The following is a 23,324-nucleotide window of genomic DNA, read 5'->3' on the forward strand; positions in this document are numbered from 1 at the left end:
GGTCACGGAAGTCCAATGATCCCCAGTAAGAGCCACAAAGTCCGCTTTCTGTAATGCATCTAATTTTGCTTGTTTTTCAGTGTGCAGAAAACCATGCTTTTATCAAGGCTTCCGTCGGGTAGTCTCTTGAAATGAAATTTTCCTCCGATCAGTCGTAGGAACGCGCTTTATTCTGACTGTAAAATTTTTGTAGCTCTGATGTGTGCATCAATGTAATCGATGTACAGGGCCGCTGCTGGCCAAATGGGTGTCCTAAGCAGAAATTTACTTTTGTGCCCTCTCCCCCAAATATTACGGAAGTAAAAATAAAATAATAAAAAAAACACCAACTATAGGGGCCACAATAGAACTTTATTCAAATAAAAGTAAATACATAAATAAATTGTATCATTTATAAATTACAATTGTAGCTCTACAGCAAAAAATACAAACTAAAATTACACTTTAAATAAAACATTTGTAATAAATAAAATAAACAATAATAAACTGAAATAAAATCAACACTGTCATCTGCTGGAGCTTTCCAAAGTTCAAAATTTAGAAAGGCACACTTCTGCTTTTTTCTTGAGGCAAAGTCATAAATGAGCTCTTCGTATGATAAAGCCTTTGCTAATTCAGAGTTGATGCTGACAATTGCCAGACCACTGATGCGCTCTTGTGCCATAGATGAGCGCAAGTACGTTTTGATGAGCTTCATTTTAGAAAAACTTCGCTCAGCAGAGGCAGCAGTTACAGGGAGCATCACTGCTATGCGCAGAGCAATCCAGAGATTTGGTTACATGCACGGGCTTCATCTTGGGCTTTTTTTTTTCTTTCGTTTCTCGGCGCCGGACTGTTGATGTCTCTTTCCAGGAGCAGGCATATTGTTCAATTATTATCATATTTGGCCAAATAGGCAGCCGTAACAGAGGTGAGGGCGCGCGTCATCACGTGTGTTTAGCCTACTCTGCGTTCACCTTAAAATGCAATATATACGTTTATATTTTTGTTTATTTGTATATGTATATTATTAATATTAATTTATTATTATAATATATAAAAATGATTTTTTGAACAGCTGGGATGGTGCACCCCTGGGAGTTGGTACCCTACGCAGACTGCGTACTCTGCGTATAGGGAGCGGTGATACTGTCGATGTACCAGGAAATCATGCATTGACAAAAGTTCCCCTTTGCTTGGAATTGAAAGTGTTATTAAATGCGTTGTTTTTTTTAACGCGATATGGAGTACATGCATCGAAGCTTCTCAGCTCTGCTTGTGCTAAGAAAAGGAAACATTTTAAAAATAAAGTAACATGATTCTGCGTTAACCGCATATTTTTTCATACTTCTCAAACCAAGGGTATGCGAGGGTAAGATGAATTGGGAAGCGTGCGTACATACTCAGTGCATCCCCTCTCAGGAATCGAACCTCAGATGTCAGCACTAGAGGCGAAGCCTCTAGCATTGCGCCACGGCGTTTGGCTTATCTATTTGAGAGTATGTAGATCGGGATATATATATATATTCGCAGCGGAGAAGTAGTGTGTTAAAGAAGTTATGAAAAGGAAAAGGGAACATTTTAAAAAAACGTAAAATGATTGTCAATATACAGTAATTGTTTTGTGAGTGTTGCTGTCATCAAGGATTTGATTATCATTATTTCTTTCAATCAGGTTCGTAGGAGGACGTGTTGTGTTCAAGTTACATTCCGTGTTTGTCAACCGTTGTAAAGATAACAGGTTTCATTCATCGAAGTGTTCACCACCCAAATCACTACTCATGAATCTATAAGATGTTTAACAGGCATTCCCGTTATTAACTTGTGGATTTCCCTGTGAATATTTAGCGCCAGCATGTCTATGAACTTGTGGATTTGCCTGCGAGTATTTAGCGACAGCATGTCTAACTTGTGGATTTTTTTGCAAGTATTTGGCGGCAGCGTCACGAAGTTGTTTCCGTCTAGTTGCATGTACCACGACGTCTGACACGCCTCTTTTTTACTGTTTTCTCACAGCTTGGATTGCTGCTGTCATAATCGGATTGAGTGTCATAGTTTGTTTCAGTTACGTTAGTATTTGCAGGACTTGTGATGAAGTGACATTTGCCATCTGTCAAGCGTTGTAAGCATACAACCGGCTTCATCGATAACTTTGTATCCAGCTTTTGAGAGTTGAAACATTCATAAACATCAAAGTGTCCACTACTCAAATTGTCACCTGTGAATCTAAAATGTTTAAGAGGCATTGGCGGTTCCCCAAAGGTGTAAAATATTTGGCCATTTTGGTACACTTGAAAGCGACAACCGAACAATTCAGTGACAGCCATCAACTCGCATGCAGAAGCATAAATGAAGGACTTAAGCATTTCACTCTTTATAGTGCTCCTGTGTAGTATAATTATCTCCTGTACTGTCATCAGTCCACACCTTCAACCTGTCCCAGTCATTCAGTACATAAGACTCAATGTTCCTCCAGATATCAAGAGTGAGCCTGATATGGCCGTGCAATATGTAACACAGAGAATGGAAAAGGTAGGCGGCATTTCCAGGCATGGAAACCACTCGGTAAGTGGCGGTTCTTTGATCAATGGTAATCACCTCGATAGACATGTTAATGAGGGCACGGTTAAAATGGTAAAAGAAATGGGTACCTGAACAATATAAACTAAGTCTAAAATACCTACACAATAGCTATAATCGTAATAAACGAACAATAAAACAGCGGAGAAGCCGTGGATTAAATAAAAAGGCTGCAGTTATCAGCAGGGAGACATGAATACCGTGGCGAAGCAAAGAAGGGAATTAAGAGACCAGAGCGACGGATGGCCTTATATGGGCAGGCAGCCAACAATGTATATAATATAGCAAAATACCCGCGCTTCGCAGCGATGTCGTGTGTTAAAGAAGTTATGAAAAAGAAAAGGAAACATTTTAAAAATAATGTCACATGATTGTCAAAGTAATTGTTTTGTGTATTTGGTGGCAGCGTCACAAAGTTGTTTTCGGTAGCTGCATCAGAAAATGTACCACGACGTCTGACACGCCTCCTTTTTACTGTTTTCTCACAGCTTGGATTGCTGCTGTCATATATATATATATATATATATATATATATATAATATATATATATATATATATATATATATATACATATATATATATATATATATATATATATACATATATATATATATATATATGTATGTATGTGTGTATATATATATATATATATATATATATATATATATATATACACATACATATCTTCATATCTACATATCTATATACATATCTACACACAAAAATTATATGTGTGTGTGTGTGTGTGTGTGTGTGTATATATATAATCTAGATAGGGGTGTGTGTCTGTATATACTTATACATATACTTGTGTGTATGTTTGTATGTGTCTATATGTGTGTGTATAGCTTTGGTCACTGAGTGCAAGGGAAAAATAATAAATATAGTCTATAAGTTATTAAACAGTAAAACATTAACGTTTTAAGAAGTACAGGTACATTGAGCACTACTGGAGTGGTTGGGGTAAACTACATTTTAAAGACTGTGTAACAAAACAGGTAAGTAACTAACAGCAGCTAAAATGTATATGGATCATCTCTCGGTAGTAGATCCCTTTTGAAAGGCGCTACACGACGGCTGTGGTATAGAAATTACATTTTCTATGTGAACGTTCAAATTTGTGCCTCTGGTAATGTGCCTTACCGGCAATTAAAGAAAATTATTTTTGTGTCCTCTGCTGTGTTAAGAGAGAAAGGCTTTGGTTTGGGATAAAAGGAAAAAAGGTGTAAAGAAAGGAAAGTTGCCTTTTCTTTTATATAGTATAGAGAGATGTGTTCGCTGACGTTATGATCGCCTTTTGGGACAGTCGTGGTGGGTCTTGTGTAGACTGGTGAGACGTCCCGCCATTAATCGGCTGTGATGGCACTGTGAGTCCTCCACTCGTATGCGTGTGTTCATAATCCGAGCTGAGGACCTGATAATCGTATACGTGCAAAAGAAAGTGTGAATCGCCTTAATATTATTTTGCCGTGGTGTAGAAAAGGGGTCCGTGTTTGCACTTGTCTGGGCTATAGCTCAGGGGGATGAAAAAATTAAAAGTGCTCACTTTGACTTAAGGCAGAAGCGCAGTCAGCGTCTCAAAGGCGGCACAGCTATGCACGCAGCTGGCTGTTCGACTTTTGCTGGGCAGGAGACCCCTTTTGTACACACGTTCATGATATCAAAAGTCTCAGGCTCTTTGGAGGTAATTCATATATTATATATATAGCAAAATACCCGCGCCTTGCAGCGGAGAAGTAGTGTGTTAAAGAAGTAATGAAAAAGAAAAGGAAACATTTTAATAATAACGTAACATGATTGACATTGTCATGAGTGTTGCTATCATATATATTCCTGCCTAAATAAGTCACCCTCGCTCTTACTTTTTTACCGTTCATTTAATCATTTCTAGTGGCGGAAAAATTATAAAATGGAAGGAGGATGGCTTTACCAAAACAATTATTGATGGCTAATCGATTATTCATAAAGCTTGAATTGGTGATCTGTTTTTCTGTGTTAACCTCATATTTTTCATACTTCTTCTCAAACTAAGGTGGTGCGAGGGTAAAATGAATCGGGATGCGCTGATCAATGTAATCGGTGTACCAGGAAATCATGCATTGACAAAAGCTCCCCTTTGCTTGTAATGCAAAGTGTGATTAAATGCATTATTTTTCAACGTTATGGAGCACATGCATCGAAGCTTCTCAGCTGTGCTTGTGCTAAGAAAAGGAAAGATTTTAAAAATAGCGTAACACGATTGTCAATGTAACCTTTTGTAAGTAGTGCCTGGAGGATTCAGTGTGTTGAAACTCTAGAGACAGCGTGTGTATTAACTTGAGGTAAATGGGAGGGGAGATGATGACGTGACTCCCCCACCCGCCTTAACTGTCAATCCCCCACAAACACAGTCTCTCGGAATTTGCATAAGCACACCCCTTCACCTACAATTTTAACTTAGTTACAAAGTGATCAAAACTCTCGTTTATATCCTCGTCCTCTCATTAAACTTGTATCCCGCATTACCTGTGGGCATGTGAAACGCCAGCGTAGCCTGTCTATGAACTTAATTTAAAGTTTAGGTTTACACCTTGCTTTCTTTCCGAGGTAGCAGCACTCATGAATATGGTAGTATATGCCACTCGCTTGCTTCTTATTGTTTCGCTGCCTTCTCAATTATATAATGCATGTTTTCTTAAGCGCTTTTTGTAGGTCTTCCTGGTTTTCTACGCACTGCGTTGACAGTCAGTTCACGTGATTACGTGGGAGGCGTGATGATGTCACACGAAACTCCGCCCCTAGTCTTTGCAGCTCTACTCCATTACAGTTAATGGAGAAAATACCTTCCAGTTATGACCATTAGGCGTAGAATTTCGAAATGAAACCTGTCCAACTTTTGTAAGTAAGCTGTAAGGAATGAGCCTGCCAAATTTCAGCCTTCTACCTACACGGGAAGTTGGAGAATTAGTGATGAGTGAGTGAGTGAGTGAGGGCTTTGCCTTTTATTAGTATAGATAGATATATATAGATAGATAGATCTGATATAGATATATATGATATCGATAGATATATATATAGATATATATATAGATATATATATAGATGATATCGATAGATAGATAGATAGAGATAGATATAGATATATATATATCTGTCTATTGATTTGAAACCAAATTTGTAAATACATTAGAGCAGGGGTTCTCATACTCGGCCTTGGGGGACCCCTGTGGTTGCTGGTTTTTGTTTCAACCAGCCTCTGTTTTTAATTGGACTCCTGGACTAATTAAGTAAACTGTTGTTTCCCAGATTCCCTGTTTTGGGAACAATATACAAATTAGAAAACTAAGTTTGGTAAAAAAAAAAAAAGTATTAAAATGTACTAAGCAGTTATATGTATTTTTTTTTTAAACAATATTTTCATCTTGATTGTCATTCTAATTTTCTAGGTGTTCTAATTGTTTAATACATTACTACTTTGTGGGGCTGACGCTAAAGTAGTTGCAGCCTTTCACGATTGAGTGTTGTTTGCTTGGGTTTCTGCTCTGCTAGTTTTTAGTTGTCATTATTAAGATTCAATGAAGGGAGCAAACTGCACAGAGAAAGGGCGAAATATAAGAGAGTTAAGCATTGAAATCCATAGCAAAAATAGAAATATTTAAGATTCTTATAAATGTAAAAATCATGCTGCTGTGCTTTTCTGAATGTAGAATAAAAGATAAAGAATACCAGCTAATTAAATGAGATCAGGTGTTCTCACTGATTAGGAATCTGGTTGGAACAAAAACCTGCAGCCACAGGGGTCCCCCAGGACCGAGTTTGAGAACCCCTGCATTAGAGAGCCATTCATTTTTTATTTCTTTTTGGGAAATTAAAAACGGAACGATACACTGCTGAAGTAAAACGGAATTATCAATTTTCAGTATAGTGTTAATTGACCCATAAAAAGGAATGAGTAGAGAAAAATATACTGTACCTGATCTTCTCCTTACCATGTACACTGTTTGTATGAAGGAACTAAACCTAAGGCTAGAGAAAGTTTAGATAGCCATTTCCGATAATAAAAAATATACTGTGTGGTGCACAATAATATACAGGTGCCAGTCATAAAATGAGAATATCATGACAAAGTTGATTTATTTCAGTAATTCCATTCAAAAAGTGAAACTTGTATATTAGATTCATTCATTACACACAGACTGATGTATTTCAAATGTTTATTTCTTTTAATTTTGTCATGATATTCTCATTTTATGACCGGCACCTGTACGTATATGTACATGTGTGTATGTATATATATATAATATATATATATATATATATATATAGGGTTCAGTATATGGTGTTGTATTTGTTTTTTTGTCAGTTGTTGGTATTGTATTGCTGCCATTATTCTGTGAGAAACACACAAATAAGAATTTCATGTTATTTGCACAGTTGTTAGTAAACCTGAGCACTTGATCCCCATGGACAAGTGTTGTTAGTAACACAGTATGATTGTTGTATTTGTATGAGAGGTCACCTGTACAAAGGAAAAATCAGATTTATTCATACAGTTTTTATATTTTTTTTCTGTCTAGGTAACAGCAAAGTATGCCATCATGTTCATTACTGTCCAATATAACGTTACATATACCTTTGGTAAGTTAATATGCATTATGTTATGAAATTTATGTTTTATTTTAATACACTTCATATATAATATTGTTCATTTAAATAGTATTATGATAAAGACAATGGCTAATTTATTTAATTTTTATTTTACAGAAGAAAAATTGGAACCCATAAACTTTTATAGATATGGTCCAAAGGACATGGCAACTGTTTTTTTCTATGTTCTTATTGCCATCATTCTTCATGCATTGATTCAAGAATATATTCTTGATGTAAGTACACATATTAAATTTTTTTTGTTTGTTTTCTCTTAAAAGTTTTTTTTTCTTTTCAAATTGGGTAGAAAAAAATAATGCATATCCATCCATTTACTAACCCGCTGAATCCGAATACAGGGTCACGGGGGTCTGCTGGAGCCAATCCCAGCCAACACAGGGCACAAGGCAGGAACCAATCCTGGGCAGGGTGCCAACCCACCACAGATAATGCATATCATATTACTAAAAAGAAAAAAGTTATGCTATCCCAAATTTGTCATCTTTACAGTATTTTTTACCAGTCTTACTTTCCTCTGTGTTCATAAAAGTCCCGATTGTGTAATTTCATAAGTACCATTTATTCAGTTAAACTTGCCAACTGTGATATTATTCAAATAAAATTCTGTGGTTGAAAGAGCCAAGTAAAACTTGGTCTTCTTTGTTTTGTCTTTTTTCTTTCAGAAAATTAACAGACGGCTTCATTTGTCTAAAACAAAGCATAGTAAGTTCAATGAATCGGGGCAGCTTGCTGCATTTTATCTGTTCTCCTTTTTGTGGGGAGTGAGCATCCTAACTGCAGTAAGTATACATTAAAGTGCAATATATTTAATTAGTTTCATACTTACTTTTATTTTTTTTTTATTTTCAAATTCATGTGATAGTTTAAAGCACTGTATGTAGTAAATAATAAGTTTCATGCAGGCTATGGTGGCTACATTTTTTTGTGAAATGTAGTGTCCGCTAAAGAGTTGGGGCACAACTACTCATAAAATCTTTTAAAATAATTTCTACATTTTTGAATAATGTACCAGTGACGATGTCTACATTATAACACTTATGGAGTAATGCTGTGACCAAATGAAGCGTTAAATAATTAAATCTGTTGTATATTTTAGGTTTTTTAAAGTAGCCACTCTTTGCCTTCATAATAGCTTTGCACACTCTTGGCATTCTTTCAACCAGCTTCATGAGGTAGCCACCTGGAATGTTTTTCCAGTAGTCTTGAATGAAGTAATACACCAGTTGACTCCAGGAGCCAGGAATTTCAAGTAAAAAATCAATGTAAATTCCTGCTAATAGCATATAATATACACATGCATTGTGTTGTGATTTTTTGCATTTTTAGATTTGGCCTTGTAATAAATGAAGAAATAATTTAATTTCAGTTTATTTCTAACACTCTCTCTATTTAATTTTTAGGAAGAATTTGCAACCAATCCTACCCTGCTTTGGGAAGGTTATCCACATGTCCATATGTTGTAAGCATTATATATTTTTTGATTTACACTTTTTAAAAATATCTTCTCATGTTTTCAAAATGTTTGTAATTTAAAATATAACTTTGTTGGGACCATTTTGACTAGAAGGCTTGTTTGAATTACATTTTTGTGTCTGTCAAGCTAGATATGTTCACTTGACAACCAATTATTTATCAATTATATTTTTTGATGGCAGTTTGTTATATGGGCACTATAGATGGTGCCTCAGGGTAACAAGGTAGCCTTTGTCTCTGACTGGTTATCTGTTAACTGTGAAAGTAGTTTGTCAGTGGTATGAATTGCATTCCTTCTCCTGAAGGCTCCTTTGTTTAGTAGAGCATTGACTGGTAACACTCGATACACCACCTATATTCTTAGTGATCTCTGAGTGAGGTATACTTGCTAACAATAGTTGTACTTATTAGCATTTTGGTATATATATCTATTTTTAAACAAACACTTTAATAACATACTGTTTATCATATTATTATTTTTATTCATTTATAAATTCATACATTACTTGATTTAAATTGTATGGAAGCAGTTGTTTAATAAATATTGATTATCCTTTACTGCCACAGTTTGACATTGATGAGCTTAGACACATGGTTAAACACATGGATTTTTTTTTTATGTTGCACAGTAGTTTTTAATTACTGTGAATGTAAAAGTATTTAAAGCAGCTTGCCCTGTTATATAACAGCTGATAAGAGATTTTGTTATTTCAGTTTTCAGGTGAAATTCTTCTACATATGTCAGATCGCCTATTGGCTTCATGCACTCCCAGAGCTTTACTTTCAAAAAGTTCGAAAGGTATACTTAAGCTATAATATATCACTATATTAATTATTAAGTGATTTGTAGTGTTCCAGTTCTATGTCTCTGTTATATTTGAATAAGGTTGCAGTCAATTTAAAAGCAGTAGATTTTAAAATGCTTTATAGATCAGTACATTAAGTTTAAAAGGTAATTAGAATACATTGAAGCCTGAGATTATAGACATTTGATACTGCATGTTTCTAAAAACAAAAATGTAAATATCAAGTAAAAGATCTTTTGAACGTAATAATAATGAGTTTTAAAGTGCATGCATAGATGGATGAATTGATAAATATATCCCAATATGTAAATGGGAATGAAGCTTTATTTTTGTAATGTTTATGGCGCTGTATATAATCTGTAAAGAATTATGCCATAGTTTTACTTTAATTACAGTCGAGAGCAGAAAGAATCCTCTTTGGTCTAGTAATTGTACTGCATACAAGTCAAATACTATTCATTTCAGAGGTTTCAGTATACACAAATTTAACAATAGACATAGTAGAAAATCACTGGCTTATTAACATTTTGACTCTTTATTAAAAAAAGCAAGCATTATACAGTATTTTCCCTGTCATAAGCAAGTTTAAGAGGTGTCAAAAGAACAGACAACTGCCACAAAATGGTTTGGGGTAGCCACCCTGTATAATGTAAGTTGGTGAGTAATCATGGACACTCGGTCCAAGACAGAACTGATTTGCAGGATACAAAATGGTGGTTTTATGGTCGGGCTGAGCAAGTAAGGTCATTTGGTCCGGAACCGGAAGTGGCATCATCGGGCCTGGAATTGGAAGTGGTGTCATCAGGGTCAGGTGGAATTTCCCATAACTGGTCTGCAGAGGAAAGAGAGAAAGGGTTAGTGCACTCCGTCACCCCCTTGTCTGGCATAGAATTGCCCTCATTGGAGCCCTTTAGCTGCGTCCCATGTGCTTGTGTGTGACAGTGTTATGTTTTAACATTCAGTACAAAGGAGTTTGTTCATTAATGGTTTTCCTATCATGGAGGTGCATATTCTTACCAAGTTCTGACTTGTAAAGATGGCAAAGAAAGCAAAATCATTCTGGTCATTTGTCTTATGACAACTGCCTGTTTCTATAGAGATATTATTTGAATATCTGGTTCAGGTATTATTTTTTTAATTCATATGTCATTAGGTTGATTTTATGTTTCACTTAGACACCTGCTAATATATAGTCGTTGTTCCAAATTACAACTCCCAGTTAGTTGAGCAGAGTGGAAGGAAGTACCTCCTAAAGTGAAGCAAGACCAAGTGGCACACTATACATTACAGTGGAGTGGCTAGGCCCATATTAGGATGTTTACCTGTCACCTAGAACTACATACAGGCAGTCCCTGGGTTACGTACGAGATAGGGACTGCAGGTTTGTACTTAAGTTGAATTTGTATATAAGTCGGAACAGGTACATTATTTTAATAAATGCTATTTTTGACCGACTGTAACCAAGTGCTCTGCCAATGAATGATGGAGTTTCACTCCTCTCTGACATTTTTATTATTTCTACTTTACTTTCAATGGTGATGGGTTTTCTCTTCTTTACTGTATCACCAGCACTTGCATCAGATTTGTGTTTCAGAGACATTTTTGAATAGTGAAGACAAAAGGTTAAGAGACAGCTTCCTGCTATGTGCGTAACAGTACAAGCAGGCTTGCTATTGAGAATGACTTGGGGCAGTGAGAGGGGGGTTCATCACTCACCCACCACACAGTCACCTCCACTACAGTATGCTGCCTACAGCATCTGCCCACCAAGAACGAACACGGTGCGGCCAAAGGCAGGTAGTGAATCGCCCAACCCCAATTCAACAAGCAGCCATCCGAGGCACACTACAGAGTGGTCCAGATCTAATTATGCAGATACAGATTGTCTGGATGACTTTAATTTATGCAGGGACGATTCCAGTTCGGCACGAAGACGATTCTTTATGTCGTCAGTTCGCACATTTCTCGAGGGCCCAGGATTTTTTGGGTGCTTTTCTATGTAATAAACTTAATAAGTTATAGTGTAATGAAAATTGCATGATTAGATCTGGACCACCCTATACAATGCTACCCCCGCCGCCCCGTTCACCCTCAATGACCTCCGTTCAGCCACAACCGGGTCAGCTCTTGCAGCATTACCAGCCTTGTGTGCTGGGCGGGCAGTGAAGCTGCAGCGGCATGGTGGGCGGGCAGTGAACCATCTTCCTGCACACGAGCGATAGCTGTGACCCCGGTGACTATGGAGCACCGCTGGGAGCCGCCTGAGGGACACTACACTGTACAAGCAGCGAAATCGCCCCCCTTCCAGCCACCTCTTGCAGCATCCCTAGGCTGAAAATGACGGAGCGCCAGATACTGAGGTGCATGTGTCGCAGCTGTGGCCTCATTCGTAAGTCGTTAGGTCGGATGTCCGTAACCTGGGGACTACCTGTATTTGGTTAATTTTCATGTCACCCATCATGCATTCTTATATTTTTCTGCCTCACTACATTTTAACTGTGGGTGCAGCCAAGATGCCATGCATTTTTTGTGTGGATTATATGCTCATGTGCACTTAGTTGCTGTATTTAGATCTCATGAATGAAGAAAGCTTGTCATGATCTCTTATTACACAACTAAGTCAAAGAGGCTTTTTTTTAATATCCAACAAGTACAAACCAGATGTTGCTACAGAATGCTGTAGAAACTGTGCTAGTTAGGTGTGCCTTTAGTTCAAACATAATCATGAAGAATTCAATGATACCCTTTTCTATAGTCCTTTTCTTAATCTTGGCTGTTTACGGGGTTATGAAATTTAGCTGGACAGCTCTATCTATTGCACTTTTTTGTCTTGTGACACAGTTTTAGCATTACTAATTGTGATTTCTGACATCCTGATTAAATAGTGTCTATTCATTTTGATGGCTTAAATTTGACCCAACCCAAAACTAAAGTGTAGCTGTCAAAGGAATAAACATTTAAACCTATTATATTGAAGTATAAGGCAGAAGTGATTTGTTGGTGCCTGCCAAAGTGAATAAATGCTATTAACTCTTTCAGGGCCGATGTTGACTTTTGTCGAAATTCAGGGGGAGAGGAAGGCAATCAGCTGTAAACTGCGACAAAACTCGCCCTTACTTTTTAGTTCAACTCTCTTTGCTTAAAGGAAAGTTACGAAGCTTTGTTGATTTGACCTCGTGAGTAGTGAAGAGGTCACTAACCCTCTGAAATGGCATCAGCATCTGGTGAGACTAAAGCAAATGGCAGAGCAAAATACTCCATGGACCTTTTACATATTATTGCTGAATCCCACTCTGACTTTCGGACACTGAGTTTGATGCAAGTGATCTGGAGATGGGTATCGAAAACAAAAGTGAGGTACCAGCATCAGCCTATTGGTCCCCAGCTGATCGTGGTGCTGAACATGTTCACAGCAGTGTTCGCCTAGGAGGACCACAAATTACGATGACAATAAGTACAAACCATATTGCGTCACACTGTTACTGCCACCATAGCCCACCTGCTGTGTGAAGGCAGAGAGGATCCACCCCTGCTCAGCCACTGTTGCCAGAGATGCTGAAGAGGGGCCAACAGCAGCCACAGCACATAGCAACAGACATTTTATGTTGATTTATGTGTGAAACCAGTGCATTGTGTGCTTTTCAGAAAACGAAGTTTTTTAAAAAATATTCAGCCCTCAAAGAGTTAAAACAAAGATCCTTCCTTTACTTGTTAGCACAGCTTTCAAATAACCTATTTTATCCTGAGAAATTAGTTTTAAAAAGTAGCGTATTCCATATTCTATATAAACATGGACTACAAGGCACATTAGATAGAATTAAAACAATTGACTGCATTTATAAATTATTTTATCATTGTCAAATAAAGAAAAACACAAATGAATGTATTTTATGAAAACACGTTTTCAGGAATGTTTTTTGAAACTTTATATGTGAAACACATTTTTCTTAATATCTGTGGTTGTACTTTCAGGAGGACATTCCTCGTCAGCTATACTACATTTGCCTTTACATTTTTCACATTGTTGGTGCCTACATTCTCAAGTAAGTTTAATTTACACATTTTAAGATAATCTAACTTAAAACGCCAATATTATCATTGGTGTTATAAATACGCTACAAAATTCAGTTTATATACAGGGTGAGTCAAAATTATGTTAACATTTGAATAGTGGAAACAATTTATTCACAAAACATACTTCTTATGTGCAAGATGATTTACAGGAATATCTCAACCTGTTCTCCATCATGTTGAACACATGTACCATACGTAGCACATAAATTGTCCACAAAAATTGTATATAAGTATATACATAGAAGTACCATTAATGTTAACATAATTTTGACTCATCCTGTATTTTGAAATTAAAGAGACTAAAAGTACTGTACAGAACATTTCAGTGAAAAAAATTATTATATGACACCACACGTCAGCCTTTTCACCCTGAAAGCAAACTGTTTTTTATGAATTCCATCTGTATCTTGACTATGGATTTTTGGATTTTTCTCAAATGGTCTCATTACTTCTGTATAACAGACCTCTATGTCATTGTCTTTTATACTAAGAGGCATGGTTACATGTAGCAGGTGTCTGGAGCAGATGACAGTACTCCATGACATATAAGTTAAAATGAAATATAAGTTTAAATTCAAAAAGTACCAAATTTGCCCTTCAATAGAATAATGAAAACTAAGACACTACAGAAATAATACAAATTATTCATTATTTAAATGCACTAATCTACATTGAAGGGTTTAATTTATTAATCTATACTACACCTAAGATTTTGCTCACTGTTTTGTTCGTGTTTTCTTCTAGCCTTCACCGCCTTGGCCTGATTTTGTTGGTGCCACATTACTTGGTAGAACTGTTGTTCCACGCCTCAAGACTCTTCTATTTCAGTGATGAAAACAAGCAAAAAGGGTAAATAAAGACTTGATGTTGATTATGTAAAAATATGTTTTCAATTTAGATTTAAAAATATAGATTGAGGGAGTAGCTCTAATTTCATAAGGCAGAGTGTTCCAAAGACTCGTGGCCACTGCTGCGAAAGCATGGTCACCCATTAGTTTCTGATGTGTCTGTGGAGTGGATAATAATAACTGATTACCTGAGAGACCTGGATAGATATGGGGTAAGAAGCTCAGCACTTTACGAAGGATCAGACCCATGCAGTGCCTTATACACAAATAATAAAATCTTAAAATTTGCCCTATACTGTACTGAAAACCAGTGCAGGGAAGCCAAAACAGGTGAGATATGCTCTCTTTTTTAACTCTGTCTCATTTTTTAATTCACTTTTCAAAGGTGGAACATGTTTCAATAGCAAGTGTACGATATTCTAACATCTTTTAAAAACAATGGCCATTCCATCACCCTTATCAATTAATCCTTCAAAAGCCAACAAAGCTACAGCCAGCATTGGACAGGTCCAACATTGGCTTTGACTCAACAACTTCTAGCCAGGTCTATGTAAGGAATAAAAAGTACATTACACGAGACATTAAAAAAAAAATGGTAATTTAAATAAGTCTTGTTTTTTTTCCCTGAAGTGCTCCCAACAAAGGGGATGATATACAAGGCTTGTGAATATTATCATAATCGACTCCTTGTCTGTAAACATGCTATCGTGGCGGTTGATAGCAGCTTCTCCAAAAGTACAATGAAGATTACATTTTCAAGTCCAAAAAGATCAGCCTCCCTTTACAAGAATGCATTCTTATCAGTAAATAATATGGGATAAAAGGTATTGCTTAATCTTTACTAATTTGCCTTCTTGGTCAACAGTATTTTTGTGCCATATTCTTCTGGAGAAAATACACCAAGACAAACAGGAAGAACCCTCGTGTATCAGTGAAGCAAGCTATAGAAAAATGAACTTCTGACCCTGAAAATTTTGAAGATTCAATATGGGGAACACACGTTGAGAAGGCTTTAAGGCTTTGGAAATCATATAATCAAAATAGGAAAGACAATCCGCATGATGCAACGCAGAATAAAAAGCAGAAGGAAGAGACGATGGCTTGTCAACAAGCATGTTGGCGCCATCTTGAGAGTAGGCTGATCTCATTGTATAATGAGCGTCCAGGTATTAGTGTTCAAGGAAAAGGTCTCAGATTTAATGGAAACCATCATGAGAATCATTTTTGGATTATTCTTTAACTGCTCACTCACTTTAGACAAATTTGTCATATACAGTACTAGAGGAGCACATATCTCCAGACAACAATGCCAAGATCACAGTCCTAGATGGGGAATTGTGAAGCAATGGAAGTTATTTTATTTACATTTGTATTTGTTTGGATATAATTTATGAAACCCTGTGATGGAATGTTACCCAGTTCAGGGATTATTCCTGTCTTGCACCTGATGTTTGCTGGGATAGGCTGCAGCTTCCCAGTGACCTTGTCCAGAATAAGCAGGCTTGGGCAACAGATGGATGAATTATTTGTGGAACACAAATAACATATGCCACAGATTATTAGAATAGGGGTTCAGACTAACTGGGTCACTCAGTCATTGACATTCTTCAGGAGTTAGTCACTCTAGTTTGACAATATGCTTTGAATCTCTAGTTGGCCAAATAAATTAAACCCATTTTCTTGCAAAGTTCATTAGGTAAATTTCTTTCTCTTTTTATTTCCTTAAGATTTTGTATATTTCCAATTACCTATAGAGATGACACTTACCACCATCATATTTTCCTGTAGTAATGTTAAATGGAGAATTAGATTTGATTAAATAAACTTTATTAATCCTACGAGGATATTCAGATACATACAAGCAGACAAAACAAAAAACAAGGATACATATTCACAGCACAAGTAATAACATTTTATTAAATGTTATTTTAAAATGAACTTATAACTGCCCCAGGGATTCTGGAACCTCCTCAACTTGCTCACAGAAGCTAGCAGTATTGAGAGAAGGTTATACTCACAAAAGTGAGACAATCCTGATGAAGAGCTGATTCAGTTCATTTGCTCTGCTCTTGGCCCCTCCTTCATATTTTACAGCCTGGTTGTAGCCCGTGATAGTATTTACCCTGTTCCACACATCCTTCATGTTGTTGTGTTGTAACTTGTGCTCAAGATTGTGTTTAGCGGGCTCTCCCCTCACAGAGCTACTTCTGCATTTCTGAGTGTACCTGCTTGATTTCATCCTTCTCTCCAGACCCGCAGGCTGTCTTCAGATTTAGTAGGGTGTTCAAGTCTTATGTGATCCATGGCTTGTTCTTTGGAAAACAGTGTGGTAAAAATTGGTGAGAGGGGAGAAAAGTGAAACATTGTTAAAGTCCCCAGAAATTGTGATGACGGCACTGGGATGGTCAATAGTGAGTTTGCTTATTACATCATATACTGTGTCTGTTGTGATTGTCTTGTCTGCCAAAAGCTGGATGTGAATCGCCAGCACAATGGCATGTGAAAACTCTTTTGGCATATAATAAAGTCATAAGTCCACCATGAGCGGCTCAATATTCAGGTTTATTTATATTTATACTTGTGGTTTAATAGTAATGTGTCCGGGGTGGCACCATTTTTTAATTCACAAAAATGTCAAGCCCTCCTCCTTTGCTCTTGCCACTTTCACACATGCTTCTTCCTGTCCACCCGCACAATTTTAAATCAATCCAAAGTAACCACAGAATCTGATGTTTCAGCTCTAAGTCGCTTCTCAGTGAAGCACCATGGACTGCTGAGTTTGTATTCCCTTTGGCTCCTGATCAGCCAAAGTTCTTCCTTTTTATTCACCAGCTATCTTTTATTATCTATGATAACCGAAGGGAGATGAGGACTGTACCTTCTTCACTTATTGTGAAATCGGGTACCTGCCCTTTTCCCCCCAATCTTTACGCTGTAGTTCTGCTGGCAGCCCAGGATTAGGTCCAGCACTCTGGGAGATAAATGGCACAAGTCCAACAGTTTCTGTTACATATAAGTGAGTGCTTTTCCTTCATTAAATGTTTGCTTATCCATGTTATCAAAGAAAAAGTAGAAAACCACAACAAAGACAGACATACACAGTAGCTGGTGTTGCAGGTGGCCACTTGTGGCAACGCCGGCCTAGAAAAATGGGTTTTCACATTGTTCAATACTTAGTGCTTTGCATTCTCTGCTCCTTTTTGCAGTAGGAGATTACCTTGTATCTACTGTTAAGATGGTAATTTTCTTCAGAACCCCATCCTGTTAATACTGCATTTTCATTTCACCACAATTGGTGGTATACTACCAGGTTAAGGTAACTGATAGCATTATGGCAAGTTTTGTTAATGGTTTCTAAGTTTCTTATTCCTGTATATTTTTTGGAAATAATAATTACAGTATTGAAATATAATTTTGTGTAAGAATTTCTAATTTGCTTTTTTTGTGAAACACTAGTAATCCATGCTTAAATTAAATGACTTTTTCATCACATGATGCTGTTTTATAGGTATTTCAGGCATTATTCTCTTTTGTCAGTGGCAAGAAATCGTGTAAGAATTTAAAAATGAGAGTCAAAACACTGAATGATTCCTTGCCATTGACATTTAGGGACTTGTCCGAGACTGGTTAGGGAAGTGGCATAAAAGTTGAGACAGAGTGAGCATGCATTTTATAATGTAATACTCTACCCATTGCATCAGAGGTATGGAGGCCTGCTTGCTCAACTGAGCAAGGGATATTCCCCTAAATGAAGCTGAATATTTGCTTCTAACTCAGGGGTCCTCTCTATGTGAGGACATGAAATGGGGAGGAGCAAAATCTTGAGGGAGTCCTCACCAATGATAAAGTGTCACTTCTACGTACAGCTTAGGCCATGTTTAATTTAACAGTGTTAAATTTAACTGGGTTGGAATCCCTTTGGTGGGTTGCAAGCACAGAAGGAAATAAAAAAATCAGTATCAACTACTGGGATGCTCTGAAACACCTGTGCTAATTTCACCAAAGTGACCACCCTCTCTTTGATTGCTTTCTGTGGGTCATCATTGAACACAAGAAGGTAAAACTGGGTCTCAAGGCCAAAAAGGTTGAGGAACACTGCTTTAGACAATTACTGTATAATCAATTAGAAGACTTTTTGAAGATGTATTACAATAAAGTAATTATCTTTGACACCTCTTACAGGTTCACTCTTTGGGCTCTTCTCTTTGTATTGGCTCGTCTCCTAACCCTTACATTATCTGTGCTTACGTTTGGTTTTGGTCTTGCCCGAACAGAAAGTCAAGGTTTTTCTATAGCAGATGGAAATTTTAATATTCTCACCATCAGGTAAGCAACATTCATTGTCAATCTGTTACCATAGGTTATTAGGCAATTTATTGCTTCTGTAATATTTTAGAGTAGGATTTAACATTTGTGATTGCAATTAGAAATCAAACATTGGATTTTGCTCTTTGTTTTTTCAGGCAGGGGTTATTAGTTAAGCCTACTGAATTTCATTCTGCAGTGTTTTGCATTTTGCTGTGCCTATTTTTTAATACTAAGTGGGTTGTATTTTCATCTATTACAGCATAATGTGGGCGTATCTTTATCCAGTTGTTTTTTTTTTTTTTACCTGTCATCCATTCATTTTCCAACCTACTTGAGCCAGTTAGAGGGTCAGAGGAGTCCAGGTCATAGTTCTGACAGTACTGGAGGTATGACAGAAATTAGACTTGAAAAGGGCTGTCAGAACATTTCTGTTTACACTCTTACAGATATGTGTCTCTTAAACAGGCCAGGGTAGAGTAACTAATGTACATGAACCTCTGAATCACTGAAGTACACACATGAAGAAAGAAAATAAATATTCAAGCCCTGCGAGATAGTAAATGGGAATTTTGTAATGCCTTTACACTTTTTTTTTAATTAAAGTGAATTTGCATGTGTATATCTTCTATAATTTACATCTGGCTTAAGAGAGCAAAGTAAACCAAAGCACTTTATATTTGAAGTACAAGCATTGATTTAGGATACAGAGTATCTAATACTGTATGTGCATTAATATACAGCAGACAAACCTATAGAATCACTTTATTGATATCTTTTCATTTTACACCCATAATCAGTCATGTATTTTTTTGTTTACATGTGTGATATAATATTCATATCCTTTGGTCTGTGTTCTAGAACTTGCAGTTGACAAATTTGACATGTGAGTATTAAAAGAATCTAGTGGACAAGGGCTAAATGCTATAAAATACAAACAAGTCATTAAAAAAAAAAAAAAAACTCTGAGACATAAAAATTATAACACCAACTGCTTGCCCATCCCTACTACGTTGTGCCCCAGGCAGGATTTCCACCATAGGTAGGGAAAGGACAAGTTGAAAATAGTAAAAACTTTCACTCTTTTAAATACAGCAGACAGCCTAGACTAAGGTTGCCGGTTTGAATCCCGTAAATGGCAAATGGGACTCTGATCAGTTGGGCCCTTGAGCAAGGTCCTTAACCTGCAATTGCAGAGTGCTTTGAGTAGTGAGAAAAGCGCTATATAAAGGCAAAGAATTATTATTATTATTATTCTGTATTGTTTAAACTAAAGTATTTAAATAGTGTTAGGTTATTATCCTCAGAACAAAAGTGCTGTTTTAGGATCACCCAATGTTAATTTATTCTTTGAATTTCTTCTCAGGGTTGGGAGAAAAAAATAAAACTAGCTGATAGGGTGATTATTTTTTTAATACTTTAATTTTAGAAATACATCTTTTCAGCATTTTTATACATAAACCGAAAGTAAAGCATATCTTAGTGGTTTAACAGAGAAACATTCTGTACAGCTTCAATTATGAATTAGTTTACTCTTTCAAATTTATCTTGATTGAGGCCATTTCAGCTTGTAAATGTTATATATTTTACCATCTTACTCGTCTGTCTGCTGCTCCTGGTGGCAAAGCAGATTTCCAATACAAATTAGTCAAATGCTGGGAGAGGCAGCACCTTTGGTACACCAGCTCTTGTTTCCTGCTGCTTGAGGTGAAGTAACAGTAAAAATATACACTGCCAAAAAAAAAGTCGCCACCTGGATTTAACTAAGCAAATAGGTACGAGCCCCCTATTAGATAATTACTGCATGGGCGATTATCTTTCAGCTGGCAACACGTTATTTAACCCCAACTGGTGCAATGAGTTGCTTCTCATTTCTTTAACAACCATGTCAAAAGACACATCTTGTGGTCGTGGAAAAGATGTTAGTCTGTTTGAGAAGGGTCAAATCATTGGCATGCATCAAGCAGAGAAAACATCTAAGGAGATTGCAGAAACTACTAAAATTGGGTTAAGAACTGTCCAATGCATTATTAAAAACTGCAAGGATAGTGGGGACCCATCGTTTTCGAGGATGAAATGTGGCCGGAAAAAAATCCTGAATGATCGTGAATAAACGTATGGTGAAATAAAATCGAAGAAAAACAACAGTAGAACTCAGGTCTATGTTTAATAGTGAAAGTAAGAGCATTTCCACACGCAGAATGCGAAGGGAGCTCAAGGGATTGGGACTGAACAGCTGTGTAGCCGTAAGAAAACCACTAATCAGTGAGGCAAACCGGAAAAAAAGGCTTCAGTTTGCTAGGGAGCATAAAGATTGGACTCTGGAGCAATGGAAGAAGGTCATGTGGTCTGATGAGTCCAGATTTACCCTGTTCCAGAGTGATGGGCCCATCAGGGTAAGAAGAGAGACAGATGACATGATGCACCCATCATGCCTAGTGCCTACTGTACAAGCCTGTGGGGGCAGTGCTATGATCTGGGGTTGCTGCAGTTGGTCAGGTCTCGGTTCAGCAACAGTATGTGCTCCGAGAATGAGGTTCGCTGAATACACTGAATGACCAGGTTATTCCATCAATGGATTTTTTTCTTCCCTGATGGCACGGGCATATTCCAAGATGACAATGCCAGGATTCATCGGGCTCAAATTGTGAAAGAGTGGTTCAGGGAGCATGAGACATCATTTTCACACATGGATTGGCCACCACAAAGTCCAGACCTTAACCCCATTGAGAATCTTTGGGATGTAATGGAGAAGGCTTTGCGCAACGGTCAGGCTCTACCATCATCAATGCAAAATCTTGGTGAAAAATTAATGCAACACTGGATGGAACTAAATCTTGTGACATTGCAGAAGCTTATCGAAACAATGCCACAGCGAATGCGTGCCGTAATCAAAGCTAAAGGCGGTCCAACAAAATATTAGAGTGTGTGACCTTTTTTTTTTTTTTTTTTTTTTTTGGGCCAGGCAGTGTATAATAAAAAAATACAAATGTCATGTATCTGTGAGCATAAAGTGAACAAATATATAATTTATTGGCAAATTTCCAGACTGCTCTCCATCATTACCCAAAACAGTTAATAATAATATTACCTTAAGAGTTAAACAGGTTTTTAACACTTCTTCAAGTAAGAAAAAAATTTATGCTTAACAATTAAGAACTGCATTTAGTCACAGACATTCCACAACTGAGCATTAAAAACATCACTTGTGTTGAATGTTTTTCTCAGTGAAAGTTATTAAGCAACCATAAACCTATTTGGGCAACATTCTGAACTAAAAGTGTGTATTTAATGTAGTCTGTGTGTCCTTAATTTAATTGTCCTTCAGAATGCAGAGTAGCCAGTAAAAAACTTTCATCTTAGCTTCCATAATACAGATATTCCATCAGTCCACTTATCGAATGATCTTAATCCATGACTGTTAGGTTAATCAGAGTTACTAAACTGGCCTGAATAGTTTGTGAGAGTGACAGTGGGAATGTTTGTATGGTTATCCATTTCTGGGTTAGTTTTTCCTCCCAATTCCCAGTGCTTTGTAGATGCTAAGATGTTACTAAATAGAAATATTTCAAGCAGAAGAGAAAGCAGTTACAGAGACACCTACTTTAATGTGTGCATACACATTAGATTATTAGATTATATTTATTTACTCTTATTAGGTTAAGCCAAAATGCCACTACCATCACAAACCTATTATTCACCAACCCTACCCTTCTCATGCAAAGATTATTAAAATACAAATGTGCAAATATTTTTTAAAACATGCATTGAAACTGCAGTGTACAACATAGCAAATTATCAAATGTGTCTGTAGCTTACTTCCTTCTTTGGTTTATATACTTAATTGTTACTATAGGCATTCTACTTTCATTTAGTTACAAATTAAGTAAACCAAACAATAATCCTACATAATATTGCATGAACCTGAATTGGCTGAGGACAGTAAGAAAATAGATGGATAGATTTTAATACTATATTTTCAATAATTAACATCTCTTTATACCAAAATACAGCTTTATGAACTGGAATTGTACTGCATATGCTCTGGAGGAGAAAGTGTATCATGTCCAGTGCTAGACAAATGTACAGTACTTAATATAGTGATCGCTGGGAATATGTCAAAATATTTTGATTATCTAGGTATGCTCTTCTATAACTGCATATTCCATGCTTTTATATAAGCTGCATTATAATTTGAAGTTTCGTACAATTTTATTCAATCAAACTTTTGGTTACTTATAGTGTTTCTCTCATTGTTTAGAATTAGCTGTTTAGCTGCTATTTGTCTAACTCAAGCATGGATGATGTGGAAGTTCATAAATTTCCAGTTAAAGAAGTGGAGAGAACACAGTCAAAATCAAGCCTCCAAAAAGAGAGTTACCAGTCCGAAAGGCAGAGCTTCAAAAAAAGAAACAAGCAAAGGTGAGTGTCTTCATTTACAGAATTAATGGATTACAATCTGTATAGAAGGCAGGTTGTTGAAATATGGCATGGTGTAGATATTGACAGTCACTAAATCATTTGTAACATTACTATTTAAGATAGCTTTTACAAGCAAAGCTTCGCTGAGTTTAATTTTCAAATGAAACTTTTATTTTATTTGATTTAAATT

At 36.6% G+C, this 23,324-nt stretch overlaps 1 protein-coding gene across 2 annotated transcripts in view; it reads left to right on the plus strand.

Moving 5' to 3' along the window:
• The window catches only part of zgc:113278 (uncharacterized protein LOC541528 homolog), a 70,492-nt gene that overhangs the window by 32,786 nt on the left and 14,382 nt on the right, over positions 1-23,324 (plus strand). For both annotated transcript variants that reach the window (XM_039734703.1, XM_039734704.1), the window contains exons 2-10: positions 7,116-7,176; positions 7,303-7,421; positions 7,869-7,985; positions 8,607-8,665; positions 9,394-9,478; positions 13,458-13,528; positions 14,304-14,408; positions 18,590-18,733; positions 22,974-23,134. In XM_039734703.1, the coding sequence (XP_039590637.1) occupies positions 7,116-7,176; positions 7,303-7,421; positions 7,869-7,985; positions 8,607-8,665; positions 9,394-9,478; positions 13,458-13,528; positions 14,304-14,408; positions 18,590-18,733; positions 22,974-23,134 (922 nt within the window). The remainder of the gene's footprint in view (positions 1-7,115; positions 7,177-7,302; positions 7,422-7,868; positions 7,986-8,606; positions 8,666-9,393; positions 9,479-13,457; positions 13,529-14,303; positions 14,409-18,589; positions 18,734-22,973; positions 23,135-23,324) is intronic.

The sequence above is a fragment of the Polypterus senegalus genome, chromosome 14 (assembly GCF_016835505.1).
Source record: "Polypterus senegalus isolate Bchr_013 chromosome 14, ASM1683550v1, whole genome shotgun sequence".
NCBI lineage: Eukaryota > Metazoa > Chordata > Cladistia > Polypteriformes > Polypteridae > Polypterus > Polypterus senegalus.